Below are 16,195 nucleotides of genomic sequence, written 5' to 3' on the forward strand. Positions count from 1 at the left end.
TAGAAACTTGGAACTTTAGCCCTACCCCCAACCTCTGGGGAGGGAAGAGGGACAAGAGGTGAACCATCACCAATGGTCAGTGATTTCATCAATCATGCCTACGCAGTAAAACCCCATTAAAAAAAAAAAAGAAAAAAAAAGAACAAAACAAACCCAAACTGTAGGATTGGGAGAGCTTCCAGTTGGTGAGCACATCAAGGTGCTGGGGTGGGGGGGTGTGCCCAGAGAGGGGGTGAAAGCTCCAAGCACCCTCCCTACCCCCATAGCTGCAAGCAGCTCATTTTAACAGTCCTGCACTGCTGTGCAAAGTGAGGATTGCCTGGGTACAGAGTAACAGCTTTCTTTTTGTTTTGTTTTGTTCTTGGTGACATTGAAAAGGAATTGAACATGCTGTATTTAAAGGAACAGACTTGTAGGAGCACAACGACCACTTTCAGAGCTGACAATTTTGTGACGAAAAAGAACCAGGGACCTGATCTATCTTATAATTTACACTAGATCAGAAAATTAGACTCACGTTTCTGCCTATCAACTGTCTACCTTTTATGCTTCTCTCAAAATACAACATCCATGATGATGAATACATTTTTTAAAGTTCGTCAAAGTATTAAAAACTTCTATTGTTAAATGCAATGAAAAAAATAGTATAATATTTGGTAGACTGTAACTTAAAACATTAAAATCACTGAGAATCAAGTGTTTCATTTGTGAAAAAAAAAAAACAAAACAGTGCTTGCCTTTTTTCCTTGTATGACACAGAGCAAGCTTCCTTCCTACACCTTGGCAAGTTGTCTGACTCCCCAAGCTTGGATTCACCTCCAACACTTTATCATTTGGCCTTTCAATGTTACAAAATACCTCCAGGAGTCCCTTTAACGTGAAGTTTGCTACCAGTGTCCCCTCCTCTGGGACATCTCCATCTTTTTCCTCATCGTGTCTATAAGCTCGCTTTTGCTCCTCTGGCTGCGTATCCAGTCTCCAGAAAGCAAGTGTCACCATTCTCTCGTCACCTGTTTCTCCTGCGGCTCCACTCGCATCCTATTCAAACGTCACTTCCAACCTTATCACGGTCGCTTATTTGTTGAACTTTCCTCTTTGTTGCTTGATCCTCCTCTGTCTACGTTTGTAAAATGTCATGTGGGTTTATCCCTGGGAGGCTAAGAGGCAACACAAGTGCACCCTTGGCCACCTGTGCGTGAACTGAGATGTGCCACCACCCACCACCAGACTTTCAGTGACAGTTGGTCACTAAGTATCGTGTAGGGATTTGTGGACAGGAGAGCTGGCAGCAAAGTTGCTACTTCCTGCCATTACTCACAGTTAACACTTTTAGTAACTGAACTGTGGACAGTGTTGCTGAGGAACAGCTACCTTGAGCACTGAAATCCAGGCATAGCAAGAACGGCCCTTACAAACGAAATCCACACATGGCAAGAAAAGCCTGCACTTGGCACTGAGAACTGCCAGGTCCCCACCTATCCCTCCGTGCATGGGGCTGCAATTTAATGCAATATGAGGGATGCTACTGCCTGCACCCTGGTGATCCTTTGAGGGCTGAAACAGCAGAGGAAGTGACTTAAATGACTTCTATGAAGTACACCTCTGAAATTGATTCCATTCGCTATATAAGAAAAAAAAAGGGGGGGGGGGAGGTAGCAACATAGTTTCAAATCCTGTACAACTACTAGCAGTAATGACTTACTTTTGGCCTTTGCAGTGGAAACTACTGCTAACCTGTGTTCTCCTTTCTTAAAACTCTCAATTATGTTCCACACATAATTCAAAGTCTTTAATGGATACATTACTCCATCCGCTAATATTGTAGATTGTCAAAAATAGGTCAGGGTAAAACATTTTGGTCTTCTGAAAACAGGACCTGTTTGCTCAGAATTTTGTTAATCGAAATGAGTTTACAAAAACTAAATTTCATTCTTTTTGTACTGGAAAGTATCATAAAACCAGAAATGTCCTTTTTTGGACAATGATCCCACAAGGAAACAATGTAAAAATGAATTTTTTTTCCTGCTTAAGACTACACAGTTCTCAGTTTTCTAGCCTCCTTAAAATACAGTTTCTAAACTGGAACGGAGAGATGGAGGACAGGTAAACTTCCCTATCAACACGGAGTAAAACCCAACATGCAACGTGGCCCGCCCACCCACGTCCAACCTATGCGTAGCTTCCAGGCAGCATCTGAGCACCTCTCAAGTATGTACCACCAAGGCTGACGTGAAGAAACTCCCCCCAGCAAAATAATTCTAAGCAGGTATAAGCTCCCTATCATATGGCAGGCAACAGTCTAAGCATTGACATATATTAACTCACTTCATGCTGACATTTGGGTAGATATTATTCTCATGTATATAAAAAGATGACAAAGCACAGAAAAATTAATGTGCCCAGGGTCAAACAACAAGTGAGCAGCAGAAACAGGTGTCAAACCCAGCAGTCTGGCCCAAGTCTGTGCTCTTGACCCACACGGCTCAACATGAAAAAGGGGGACCATAATGCACAGGTGGGGCAGGGGAAAACCCAAGGAAACAGAATGAAGGGAACAGAAGAAAAGCCTTAAAAAAACCAAAACTATAATTCACATTATGAGATAAAAGAACAAAGAATGCTTAGAATAAAATGGAAAAGGAAAGCTAAAATAAATACTCGATAAATGATTAGACAAAGAATCAAAAGAATCTTTCCCCTAAAGTAGAACGAAAATACAAACTTAGAAGATCACTGGAAGGGTTTCACAATCTAACAAAAATTCCAGAATTAGAACAAAGAAAATAGGGAGAACTTATCAAATAAAATTTGCCAGAACTGAAGAACCTGCATCCTTCTAAATACCCTAAGTAAAGAATAAAAACAGGCCCACACCAAGGCATGTTATCATGGAATTTCAGATCGTTGGGTGAAGAAAAGCTTCCAGAAAGAAGGAAAGAGAAGGGCAGGGACTTTTCAGTGGGGAGAGGAGGCAGCAAAACAGAGAAGCAATGCCTACAACATTGTCGGGACAATACCCATCAGCCAAACTAAAGGCAACTGCAGAAATGTAGGAAGTTCTCCAGTTCCCCTTCCTTAGAAGATACCAGAAGACGGTACACACCAAAGGAAGGCATAAGCTAAGATGTAGCTATGATGTAGATGGTATAGAAGACACAAGGTGACAGCTGCATGACAGATCTAGGTTGGAGCAGAAAAGTATAAGCTGGTTAAAATGACATAGGTCTAAGGAAAAATAAAGATATACAAGGAAAATTAGGCACACAGGAAAATAAGGGTGATAATCAACTCAAGGAAAACCCAAAAGCTGTATCACAAAGGAAATTTTATCAGAGTACAACTAGTTTGACAGTGATTGGTATTTTAACAATCATAATGTATAAACACTGATTCTTGATTTATCTAAACCCATGATACAATTACCTGGAAGGATGAGGCAGGTATACATTAAATCTCCAATTATCATAAAAGGAAGGCAATTTGGGCTCAAAGTCTAAATTATCATCAATAAACAGCAATCTTAATACATAAAAGTAACTTCTCAATCCTTTAGTCCTGAGTTTTTAACCAAGAGGATGTGTTTCTTTGAAAATTTTTTAGTTTATGAAAGAATTTTTTACAAAAAGAAACCAAAAGATGATCCAACTGTATTGTGAAATCCCAAGTCTGCATCCCTTTCTCTTGGTTCCTCATATACAAAGATGCTGCTTAGCGTGTTCTGCTCTTCATTTTCTCTCTTGTTCGTTTTCCAGGTCTCTTCTATGGAACAAGAAAATACTGCATGTGGTCACACAGCAGCCTGATCTTCTGCCCCAGGGAAAGGAAGGGAGCGGGTAGGTGTGGGATGGGAGAGGAGGTGATCCAGCCCCTCATGTGACCCCTTGGCTCACTTACATTTGATCCTTTCTTTCCAGGCCTCTTCAGGCCCTTGCCATGAGCTGTCTTGGCCCGGAAGCTGGATACATCATCGTAGCTCTCACGAGTGTTCCACTTGGAGCCTTTCTTCTTTCCACCAAAACCAAACTTCTGGTTTTTATAGCGTCGCTTAGCATTGGGCCTGGAAAAATGCCGGCTTACAGGTCACCCACAGCACTGCAAATCCTGATGAGTCTTACGGCCTACGACTACCCCTAGTTTCCTGTCTAAGCAAAATCTCTTAGATACTACTGTTACCCAGAATCTTATCATTGGCCCTACATTCTTACTCTAAAAATCCCGCAGGCAAGCTCATCTACTTATGGTGTTAACTATTAGAGCAAGGAAACAAAGCAAGAACTAGGAAGGGTTTCACATACATTTTGTGGCTCACCTCTTCTCTCTGAAGAGTTTTCTATTTTAACTAATTTTTGCTAGATCATCCTCAGTTGTTTCTATTCCCTTCAAGGATAGTACATGCAATTAACATTCAAATATAATAAATTTTAAAACTGGTCTTCCTGCAGGAAATCTCAAATTCAACATATCCCAAAATCACATGCCATCTCCCTTCCTAGACTGGTTTCACCTCCTGTATATAGGCAATGACTTGGTGGGGCACCTGGTTGGCTCAGTCAGTAAAGCATGCGACCCTTCATCTCTGGGTTATTCGTTCCAGCCCCACGTTGGGTGTGGAGCCTACTTAAAAAAAAAAAAAGAAAAAAAAGCGTGACTTGAGGCTGGTGGAACTACATCTTTTCAGCCACCAGGCTAGAAACCTGGGAGCCAGCCTTGATTATTCATTCCTTCGTTCACTCTCTACACCCAACACAATTACTGAGTGCTGCTAGTTTAACTTCTTGAATATTTCTTCAATCGGTTTTCTCTTCTCTGCCCCCGTTACCCCTTTTGGGTCATTATTGCTCTCCGGACTTTTGTAATAGCCCCCTAATCAATTATCCTGCCCCCCTCAAGTCCATCCTTTATACGAGTACACTTAATTTTTCAAAAACATGAATATGACCTACTCATAATTTTGAGTAAAGCCCTCAATGTCTCCCCAGTGCCTACTGGATAAAACCCAAGTTTCTCAACAAGGCAAACACTGTCTCTGTGACTTGGCCCAGGGCCCCCTCCAGCTACACTTCACCCCTCCTTGCCCCACACCGCACTCCCAGTGGCACCAAATGCTTGCTCTTCCCTCATACACAAACTGCTGTTCTCACCTCTATGCTTCCACTCTCTCGTGTTCTTCCTTCTTGCCAAAACCAATGTCTCTCCTATTCTCCTGGTTCTTACTCATCCTTCAGACTAAGCTCAGGTGGCACCCTCCTCCAGGGAGCCATCCTCACGCCCTCATCACCAGACCAGGTCAGCTATTTCTAAAATGTGCTTCCACACTACTCCCTCAAATGCCTTGATCACAGCATTCATATATTCTACAGAAATTATCATTTCCCCCAGGCCTGGGGTCCAGGGATGTATAAAGGTGAACTAAGAAGAAAATAATAATCTTTGCCATTAACCCTTTTAATCTGCAAAATGGTATAAGGTGCATACAATTTTCTCATTTTCATAGATGAGGAAACAAATATTCAGAAAGGTCAAGTAAAACTTGCTCAAAGCTGCCCAAAGTGGCAGGCTCTGGACCTGAACCTTCAGTCTACGCTGTGAGCAACTTTTACTGAGCATCCACTTAAAATGTGCCAAATTCTTAAATCACCCTACTTTAGTTTTTTTGGGTTTTAGTTAATTAATTTTTTAAAGCAAGCTCTACACCCAATGTGGGGCTTGAACTCATGACCCCCAGGTCAAGAGTCCAATGCTCTACTGACTGTGCCAGCCAGGTGCCCCCTAAACCACCCTACTTTAATCTCCCAAGACTGATACGGCTAAAAGGACCCATCACATGGGCCGGTAAGCCCCGGCCGCAGGCAGCGCTGTGCTCTCTCAACTCGAGGCCACTCCTGTGGAACTCGCTGCCGTGCCCGTGACTCGCTTGCCCAGCACCCATCACAAAACCAAACAAAAACCCTTCATACCCCTTCTTCATCTGTTGGCCTTTGGCTCCTTCCTTTGTTTTCCGTGCAGCAGCTTTCTGATCCCCCTCAAGGAAATCCAGTTTATCAGAAAAGCCTGGGAGGGAAGAGGTACTTTGATCGGCACTGACACATTCATTTTAAGAAGAGCTTGAGCTTCGAAAGAAGGTTGTTACTTGCTAAATTAACTTTAAGAGATACATCTTGTTCCCCACACCGTCCCCAAACCTTAGGCCCTGTGGCTGCAAATCAATCAAGGCTCCAGAGCAGTATGTGTTCAAATTAGCAGCTACCCCTGCTCCCTATATCCTTAGGACAGAGATATACTGACCTTTCTGATATTTCTTAATGGCGTTCATCATATGTGTTTTCTCTCGCTGCCTCTTCTGAAGAACCTCTGTTTGCACCTGGACATGAACACAGGGCCGTCATACCCACTCCAGACCACCGCTGTAAGCGCCTACATGCTTCGGTAACAACGATGTGCTAACACCACCACCGCACATTTACGTGTGCCAGAACTACGCTAAGGCTCTAAGCATATTCTTACTTTATCTTCCCAACCACCCAGTGAAGTAGAAATCCCTATCACCCCTGAAACTGAAGCACAGAAAAGTTAAGCAGCTTGCCTGAGTCACACAGTGGGAAAGTACGCAGCTGAATTCACACCCAGGCAGTCTGCACTCTTACCCCATTCCACCATCCTGCCTACAAAATCACGGCAAATCACGTCTAGGTCTACACCCAATTCTCTCCGTTCGTTATATGTGAGCAGATTAAGTGTCAAACCCACTCCGTTATGAGGCATGAAAGTACCAACAGAAACAATCTCCCAAAAAACATAAAAAAGGCTGTGAGGACAAAAGAAGATGCCAATACTCAAAGGCAGGGTTTCTCAATCTCCATACTACTGATAGCTCGAACAGGAATCACTCCGTGTTGGGGGGTGGACAGCCTGCCCAGCGCGCTGTGGTATCTTTAGCAGCCTCCCTGCCCTCCGCCCACTAGATGCCAGTAGCACACTCCCCATGAAGATGTGACACTAAAAATGTCTCCAGATGTTGCCGGATGTTGCCTGGTAAGCAAAATTATCCCCAGTTGAGAATCGCTGCTATGAGGTTTCTTCAAGTTAGCAACGGTGAACAGGCCCCAGTGACGTTTTCTTTGGCTCTGACAAATTAGATTCTGTTACACCAAATGCCCGTGTCTTTGAGCTGGCCTCGGCCATCGACCACCAGATCAATCCAATAAATACGCAGCTGCCCTTCCGCACAGGACAGGACATTCATCTACTCTTACTCTGCTGAGGATCCGGCAGTGAAGTGACTCCCAATGTGGACAGCAGCTCGGCACCCCGATCACAAGCGTTTATGTCCAAAACGCGGACAAGGTCCAAACACTTCTGCTGACCCTCCTCACACTCCCTTCTTCCCACAACCCTGACTTCAATTCCTGTCATCGTGTTTCCTAAATAACCATGAAATAACAAAGAAAAACCAAAGAGTTTCATGGTATGCCTGCCCTTTTTTACCTGAGGTTTTTTTCATGTTAGAACTCAGACGTTCATAGTTCAAGCACACGGGTGCCATTTTTCCCTCTCAGTTGGATCACAATAATATGGTTCTTTCAAGGACTTCACATCATCTAGGCCAGTGATTCTCAAAGCAGGATGCATTTCAGAATCATCTGAGAAGTTGGGGCGTGACGGGGAAGGGAAGAAAAAACACCCGGATTCCCAGACATTCTGAAGCCCAGAGATCTGTTCTGAAAACCCCCCCCCAGGTGATTTTGCTGTGGTCACGTTGGGACTCCACTGACCTGGACTCCCCTCTTCACTGTACAGATGAGCAAATGGGGCCCAGTGGAATGAATGAATCGCCTACAGTTACCATGCTACCTCCGGTGAGACCCTGGTGTCAAGGGAAGATTGTGCTCGTGGATACGAGCACATACTCCTCACGGTGAGATAATAAACACAAGACAGAGCACACACAGGGCACGGAAGCAGACCTGACCCAGTCACCCCAGCCTGACAAACACTCGGCCTCATCCTGTGCGCCCACATCTTCCTCCTTACCTTCTTCCCGTATTTCCTAAGCGCTCGCAGTTGCTTAGCCTTTTCAGACTTTTCCATGGCGGCCTGTTTAGCCTGCAGCTTCTGCCGAATCTGAAACACAAAATATCGTCAGCTCATGTTAAGTGAATCTGGGCTGGCCACCACGTAGGGTGTGCTGGAGCAGGGAGCACATCTTCCCGGTTCTGCAAACTGGAGCTCAAAGGAATCTTGTAAGTCCTGTTTCATACATGAGGACAAGAGGCCCAGAGGTTGAGCACTTTGTCCAGGATACCAAAAGTATCCATGGTGGACCTGAAAAGTGACCTCCCCACTCCCAGTGTGCTGTCCCAGTGTGCTGTTTGTTCTGCTATGCAAAAGTGCCTGCTTGCCATTCTCCCAGGAGAAACCAACTTTTCCCCAACCCAACTGTCTGCAGACTAAGGTCAAACCAGCATGCAGCCTCAGTCCCCTTCTCCGATACACCACATACACATTAAAAACTCAAGCAGGTACCAGGTACCTCTTCTTTTCTATCAGACACACACATTTCAGTCAAGGGGTAAGCACGTGTCAGTGTGAGTGTACAGAGGGGTGTCCGAGCTCATCTCTAGATTAGCTTCCCCAAGTACCACTGAAACAAGAGCTCCCTAAAATCCAGCTGGAGACCCAACAGGACTATCGGAATATATCTTGGGATTAAATTTTGACAATTCTCTTCCTCCCAGAGTTAAATGAGGATCAAGTTCTATGTAACCCTAAATTATACTACATCTGAGCTACATGTTAATCCCTCATCTACAGAAAACTGATGCCCAGAGAAAAATAATTGTTTACAAGTTAGAGCACTGCCCCTTGGCAATGGCTGGACAAGAAGTGTGTTTTCTCTATATGCCATGCCATGACCACGCCAGCTAAGAAATGCAAAAGGCCATCTTGATCTCGGGACCACAGTTCTTACAGTACTTCTCCTCCCCTTAAATGCTTAAACTAGGAAAAAATCATCCTATTTATCTAACTGGTGGTGACTAGCATGAGTCTGAAGTAGGCAATCAAGATGATAATTGTCCTCTGACAACCAATTCCCTATTATTGGGCTTAGTTCTTTTTATTTTCTTCTAAAGCTCATTTATTTATTTTGAGAAAGAGGGGAAGAGAATCTCCAAGAGAGGGAGGGAGAGAGAGAATCCCAAGCAGTCAACCCAGGGCTTAAACTCAGAACTGTGAGATCATGACCTGAGCCGAAATCAAGAGTCAGACACTTAACCCACTGAACCACCCAGCAACACTGTGGGCTTAGTCTGTTTTAAATTACAGGAGATAAGCCAGCTGACTACACTTAAGTATAAAACCTTGGCTTTCCAGAGAAAACCTTTGTTTCTTACCTTCTGCATCTGCTGATCAGACTTGGCCATCTCTGCAAAATAGTCAGTGGGCCTCTTGGTAGGGACTTTGAGCTGATGGAGCCGGGGTAATATGGAAAGCACAGCGGCCTGGGCTTGCCGGTAGCTGAGGACGTAGGACAAAATGTGAAATAAGCGAAGGGAGAGAGACCTTCCACTCCCTCTCACTTGCCTTATCCATCGAGGATGACCTTGGAGTTATCCAGGGGCAGAAAAATGCTCAACATCTGACCTCCACCAGCAAGAACACACACACACTAATGAAAATGTAATAAAGCTTCATTAACTTGGTATCTAGGAGAGATTTAACTGTACACTCTTTAAAGAGGAAGGGGAGTTCTGCTAAAAATAAATTAGTTTAAGACAGTGACTACACTAAAAGTACCCCTTAACTTAAAAACTAATACCAACTGGGGCACCTGGGTGGCTCAGTCAGTTGAGCGTCCGACTTCAGCACAGGTCTTGATCTCACACTCTGTGAGTTTGAGCCCTGCGTCGGGCTCTGTGCTCAGGGCCTGGAGCCCGCTTGGGATTCTGCGTCTCCGAGCCCTCTCTCTGCCCCTCCCCTGCTCATGCTCTGTCTCTGTCTCAAAAATAAATAAAAACATTAAAAAAAAACTAATACCAATCATGAATTCTTATGTAGTCCTTCAAAAAGGTCATGTAAGAACCTTCTGAGGCAAGTTTCTGTTTAACTGAAAACACACAAAAAACTTTAAAACTGAATACCTCAAAATAAAATTTAAAAATAAAATAAATTAGACTTTGGATTCTAACCGGTGGACCAAAGGGCTCTTTTCTCAACCAGGAACAATCTTCTAGAGCTTTTTAGTAAAAAAAGAAGCCTTCCTACTCTCAGGCTTATGACAATTTCTGAGGACTGCAGGCTCACTGCTTCTCCCACCTCCCCCCTTTCTCGAACAAGGCCACCCCCCCCCCTTCTCCCACACTTGAAAACAAACATACAAACTCATCTCCCGCTGGAAGTCATCTTCCGGATCAAAGGCTTTCTGATCCTTGTTCTGAGGGGTTGACTGAGGTCCACTGATTTCCGGCACGGGACCCAGGGTCACATCAAGCCTTTCAACCCATTCCAGATCCCGCTTGAATTCAGCCAAACACTGCTTCAGGCCACTCTAGGAAATTCATCAGACACTGAGCCTGTATGAAGGACACAGGCCAACGGACAAAGCACTAAATAAACCCCAACATCCGGACCTCCTGACAATGCCCAGGCTGCGTCTTCCCTGGGACAAGAGCTCAGTCCGCCAAGCACAACTGTGCCTTGGGAGCATCCCGTGTCCTAGGACCCCCCGACCAGGCGCCCGAGCTCACCACGTCGTTCACAGCTTTCTTCGGCCCCTCTAGCACCACATTGAGGCCTGGCTTCAGGAGCCCTCTGGAAAACGCATCCTGCAACTGCAGGGTACAATCGGCAGTCAGCACCGGGGGAATGAGGACCCTCTCCCGCGCCCAGCCCCGCGAGCCCGGCCGACACCTACCTCCCTGTCGGTGACCAGAGAATCATCAGAATCCGAGTCCGAACCTGACAGCGGGGGGGTGTCCATGTCGCAGCGAACGTGCACGTCCGCTCTAGTCGAGGGAGCCGGGTGGCCTGAGGCCCGCGCGGCCGGAAAGGGGCGCCACTCGCTGCTGCTGCCTGCCCCCCGCCCCCTGCTCGCACGCCGCGGCCCCACGTGGACCCGAGCCCCACCAACGCCGACTGCCGGGTGCCTCGGCAGAACTTTCCCACCGGGACTTCCGCTTCCGGCCGCATACTCACACTTCCGGTTTGCCGTTGCTATAGGAACCGCTCCGGCGTCCGAAAGAGCCGGGTTGCTCGGGACCCATAGGGGTTCTACTCCTGGATACACGCGTGGTCTGGTGACCCAAAGAGAAGACGCCAAAGGTGTGAGCGCGTAGTTGGGGGTCCTCTGGAGAAGCAAGAAGCCTCGAGGGAGCGAAGGAAAGGGGAGAAACAGCTGCCGCGGCGGAAGGGGGTGTGGGGGCCGCTGGGGGCCGGGGGGGGGGGGGCGGAAACGGAGGAAGGCTCTGGGGGCGGGGCCAGGGGCGTGCGCGGGGCGGGGCGGGGCGTGCGCGGGGCGGGGCGGGGCGGGGCGGGGCGGGGCGGGGCGGGGCGTTGCGCGCCGCCACGCTCACCGCTGCGCTCCTTGTTCAGCAAACTCTTTGCCGGGTACCATGTCGACCGTGGTGGCTCAGTCGCTGCATGTTTTTGGTCTTCGATCCCACGTGGCCAACAATATCTTTTTCTTCGATGAACAAATCATTATATTTCCTTCAGGAAATCACTGTGTGAAGTACAATGTGGATCAGAAGTGGCAAAAATTCATTCCAGGTAAAAAAACCTTTCCATCCCTACGCATGCGTTTGACCGTGCCAACTATAACCCCATAATCCCGACAAGACTATAGAAAGTTAAGTATTTTGGCCAACTTAAATATACGTATAGTTTTATAAAGGTAGAAGGAGTACACGTCCACCTGCATTAACAGAGTAACCACACATACATCGTTAAAATCACATGTAAAATGATGTTAATTTAAAAGTACTTTTTTTCCCCACTGATTTAATGGAAAAAAAATTTATTTTAGAGTCTCTTTTCATGCCTCTGCAATATCATTGTCTTTGTCATCTCCAGGGCCACTTTTTGAGTTGTTTAGCACAGCTTTCCAGAGTTCAGTACCTTCATTACATCACGTTTTGGAACCGTGTATGATGAAGGCCCTGGAGGTTTAATCGCAAATCACAAATAACCGTTTGTATAATGTTACATTTGTGTTTGTTCACACTGGTCCTGTTAATGTTATACCTGATTTCCACAACTCAGTCACTCTTTTTCCAGTCTTTATTGCATTCAAAATGTTTGATCTTGACACATGCCTACAAAATAGTGTTCACTGCATATATCTAATATCTAAAGAACTATAATAAAGCGAAGGTCCATGAACGCACCACGCAGGGTAGGAAATAGAACATTGCCAGCTCCAGTGTTTCTCCCTGATTTCGTTCTCACCACGCATACTCACACCCCATCCTGGATATTGTAATTACTCCCTTATTTCTTTATATACTTTTACCATGTATATGTGTGGCCTTATAGAAAATAGATCTTTGTTTTTGCTATTTACCAAGTTTTATAAGTTTAATCATGGTTATACATATGCCAAGACCTTCTTTTGTTTGACATCATGCTTTTGAGACTCATACGTCTTAGTATATATTAACTGAGTCATTTTATTGCTATATGGTGTTCCATCATATGAATGGAATGCCCTAAATATATTTATCCATTCTAGTGTGGATGGACATTTGGGAAACAACAGTTTTTTGCTTTACAAAGCATCCTGCTGTAAAGTTTCTTGCATGTATGTACACTCATCCACTTGTGTGGTTCTCCAGGGCACATGGCCAGGACTAAAATTACCGGGTAATTTTGCTTATGGAAAGATTTTTGTTTTTTCCTTATGGAAAGAGAAGCCTCGGTGTCACGACTCTCTGTGCAAGAATCCTGCTACAGTATGGGGTGCCTGGGTGGCTCAGTTGGTTAATTGTCCAACTTCGGCTCAGGTCATGATCTCACGGTTCGTGAGTTCAAGTCCCGCGTCAGGTTCTGTGCTGACAGCTCCGAGCCTGGAGCCTGCTTCGGACTCTGTGTCTCCCTCTCTCTCTGCTCCTTCCCTGCTGACACTCTGTCTCTCTCTTTCAAAAATAAATAAAGATTAAAAAAAATAATAATAAAAAAAGAACCAAAAGATAGGAGGAGACTCATGCACGAGGTGAACTTGTTTCAAGGAGGTGGCCGTCATCAACTAGGTGTGCAAAGGCATTTTACAAGCTCTGCAATCAGCCAGCATATATGAAGCACCCATTTGGTGCCAGTCACTGGTGATTGAATGAGTGGATTGCATGAGTGAATGGATAAAGAAAACCACGGCCTGTGCTCTCTAGAAGCTCTCAGTATTGCCGTGGAGACAAGTGTGTTTTCAAAGGAGCAGGACTTGGAAATGACCAGGAGAGATGCTATGCCAGCTACAACCCAGGCACGAAAGCACAAAGGGAAAGAGGGAGAAGTTTTCCTTTGCCTCCCCCAGGCAATCTCATCTATGCCCCCAGTTTCAACTTCCCACGGTGACTCTTAACCTCACGTCTGCATTTTCAGTCCCAACCTCTCCTCCGAGCCTTAGAATCATATCCAGTTGTCCACTAAATCTCTCTACCTAAACGTCCCACAGTATGCACCTCACACACAATATATCCAGAACTGAATTTGTCATTTCCTTTTCTTCCCTCTCTTCCTTAAGACCCTACCTCGCCAGATTGTCAAATGCATGATAAAGCTACAATTACAAAAATAATGTAGTGCTGGTATAAATATCCCCAAAACCCAGTTATATATATGTAGATATGTAAATGAATTGAATATATCATAAAGGTAGCATTAGGAGGAATCTGTGCTGGGACAACTAGTTAGGTATTTGGGAAACAGGAATCAATCTAAGTCCTTACTTCATGCCCCGAGATGAAGTAAAGACTTTAGTGTAAAAAAAAAAAAAAAAAAAAATGAGGGGCGCCTGGGTGGCGCAGTCGGTTAAGCGTCCGACTTCAGCCAGGTCACGATCTCGCGGTCCGGGAGTTCGAGCCCCGCGTCGGGCTCTGGGCTGATGGCTCAGAGCCTGGAGCCTGTTTCCGATTCTGTGTCTCCCTCTCTCTCTGCCCCTCCCCCGTTCATGCTGTGTCTCTCTCTGTCCCAAAAATAAATAAACGTTGAAAAAAAAAATGAAAAAAAAAATGAAATCAGAAAAAACTAGAACCAAATAAACATGAGTAAAAGTAAAATCTTTGGATGGGCTGTTTTCCATAAAAAACAATGGACATACTCTTCGCCATGACCCCTAACTCCCTCGCCCTATGTTCCTTCCCAGCTGTCACCCCTACTCCCAGTCACCAGACGTCAATCATTGCTTGTTCCTCTCCTTCCCCTGCCTCACCCAGGCAGCCACTGGGTCCTACTTGGCATCTCTCTCATCTCCCCATCCCAGCCTTCATACCGCCTGTCACTGCCATCCTGTTTTTGAAATTATCTGCCCACTGGTTTCCTTCCCTCAAGGTCTGTCTTCCACACAGTTGCCAGAGGGATTTTTCTACAACATGCGTCTGACCCTTCCAAAAATTCCTCTGTGGCTTTTCATTTGCCGCTGTGATAAACTCCAAACTCTCGTGGCTTTTCATTTGCCTCTGTGATAAACTCCAAACTCTCATGCAAGGTCTCCAGCGACCCCAAACCTAGGGTCTTTTCCAAGGCACGGTCACTTCCTGAAGCCCTTCCACAGAGGTCCTGCTGCTGGACAGACTCCCTTCAGCTTGCTGGGAAAGACTGCACAGGGCCCAGGGCATCACTTTCTAGCACTTCTCCGCTGCCTTGCTCACCGTCCCTGCCCTGGGCTTGAATCAGGGCGGACTTTTGCACAAGGCACAGTAGGCACAGAGCCCAGGGCCCATGATACTTTTAGAGACCCAAGAAAATGAGTATAATAACACTAAGTCCAGTCTGGATTATATTCTTTATACTAATGCAGTCGTAAGATACAATTTTTACCAGCTTATTTTTTAAACCACTTTATTAATTTTTACTGTTAATGGAAGAAGGGACCCACGAAAATCATAATGTGGGCCTGATTTCTTCTCCCAAATAAAGTTCTTGCCCCTTCATCTTTGCCTCAGCCTTTGCTTTCTAGACCACAACTTTTATTCTCGTGCTTGCTACCTCATGGTTGCAAGATGACTGCTCTATCTCCAGGTACCACTGACACATTCCAGGAAAAGTCGGGGTAGAATGCATCCGTCTCTGGTTTTCGAGAGAACACAAGCTTTACTGTAAAGCCAGTCCAGCAGACTGGCCAGATTCACACAGATGACCTAACTGTGAGACAGCCTGGGGCCCCCAGCAGTTGGTGTCTCAGCCTCGAAAATAGAGGGGCGCTGCCTGCTGGCCGCTCAGGGCATGGAGGCCCACCCTCTTCCACCCGTCTACACCCACCTGTGGTTTCCCCGGGCTCACGTGCGATGCCCCAGCCACACTGTACCCTTTTTCACATGCACACCTCTGCTCTTCCTGCCACCTGCCCCACCCTGCACTCTATCCCACCTGTCCTCCCTCTGGCATCGTTCCTTGACTTCTCCTCCCACCTCAGCCTCTGCGAGGTACCCGTCCTAGCCATTTTCCTAATACCCCGGATATGGCAGGGCCAAGGGACTGCAGGGATTGACAGTTACCTGTTTCTGTGCCTTTTCTCCCATGTGTCAACCTTGCCACCACTGTGCCCGGTACATGTCGAGTCACGGTGAAAGCATGATCTGCCCTCATTATCCCCCTTTACCTCTGTTCGCAGGCTCAGACAAGAGTCAGGGCATGCTGGCCTTGTCCATCAGTCCCAATCGGCGATACCTCGCCATCTCCGAGATCGTGCAAGAAAAACCCGTCATCACCATTTACGAACTGTCATCCATCCCTTGCCGGAAGCGCAAAATCCTTAATAATTTTGACTTCCCCGTTCAGAGATTTATTAGCATGGCTTTTTCTCCAGACTCCAAATACCTGTTGACTCAGACATCACCTCCGGAGTCGAACCTTGTCTATTGGCTGTGGGAAAAACAGAAAGTAATGGCTATCATTAGAACGGACTCTCAGAACAATGCTGTCTACCAGGTACCTCCCAACATAACAAGTATCGTGCAAGTTTTAAAACTAGTAAGAGCCGTCTTTT

The 16,195-nt window shown here is 45.9% G+C and overlaps 2 protein-coding genes across 4 annotated transcripts in view; one reads left to right on the forward strand and one right to left on the reverse strand.

Moving 5' to 3' along the window:
* Positions 1–3,308: 3,308 nt before the first annotated feature.
* Positions 3,309–11,049, reverse strand: EBNA1BP2 (EBNA1 binding protein 2). Its single transcript, XM_003989970.5, has 9 exons — positions 10,913–11,049; positions 10,746–10,829; positions 10,377–10,546; positions 9,393–9,516; positions 8,032–8,121; positions 6,286–6,361; positions 5,958–6,051; positions 3,895–4,057; positions 3,309–3,759 (listed from the first exon to the last, which is right to left on the reverse strand). The coding sequence occupies exons 1-9, from the start codon at positions 10,976–10,978 to the stop codon at positions 3,709–3,711; spliced, it is 918 nt and encodes a 305-aa protein (XP_003990019.1). The 5' UTR covers positions 10,979–11,049; the 3' UTR covers positions 3,309–3,708.
* CFAP57 (cilia and flagella associated protein 57) overlaps positions 10,977–16,195 on the forward strand; it is a 79,678-nt gene continuing 74,459 nt past the window's right edge. For 2 of the 3 annotated variants that reach the window (XM_023258585.2, XM_019836828.3), the window contains exons 1-3: positions 10,977–11,319; positions 11,590–11,766; positions 15,821–16,179. In XM_023258585.2, the coding sequence (XP_023114353.2) occupies positions 10,977–11,319; positions 11,590–11,766; positions 15,821–16,179 (879 nt within the window). The remainder of the gene's footprint in view (positions 11,320–11,589; positions 11,767–15,820; positions 16,180–16,195) is intronic. The other variant, XM_011284678.4, reaches the window with a different exon arrangement.

The sequence above is a fragment of the Felis catus genome, chromosome C1 (genome assembly GCF_018350175.1).
Source record: "Felis catus isolate Fca126 chromosome C1, F.catus_Fca126_mat1.0, whole genome shotgun sequence".
In the NCBI taxonomy this organism is placed as follows: Eukaryota; Metazoa; Chordata; class Mammalia; order Carnivora; family Felidae; genus Felis; species Felis catus.

Excerpts from the sequence above, each read along its gene's own strand:
- EBNA1BP2 (XM_003989970.5), bottom strand. The coding sequence starts at position 10,978 with ATGGACACCCCCCCGCTGTCAGGTTCGGACTCGGATTCTGATGATTCT. Across the intron at positions 6,362-8,031 it reads TTAGGAAATACGGGAAGAAG|GTGCAAACAGAGGTTCTTCA; the intron begins GTAAGGAGGAAG and ends GTTCATGTCCAG. Across the intron at positions 4,058-5,957 it reads GGCCAACAGATGAAGAAGGG|GCCCAATGCTAAGCGACGCT; the intron begins GTATGAAGGGTT and ends GCATTTTTCCAG.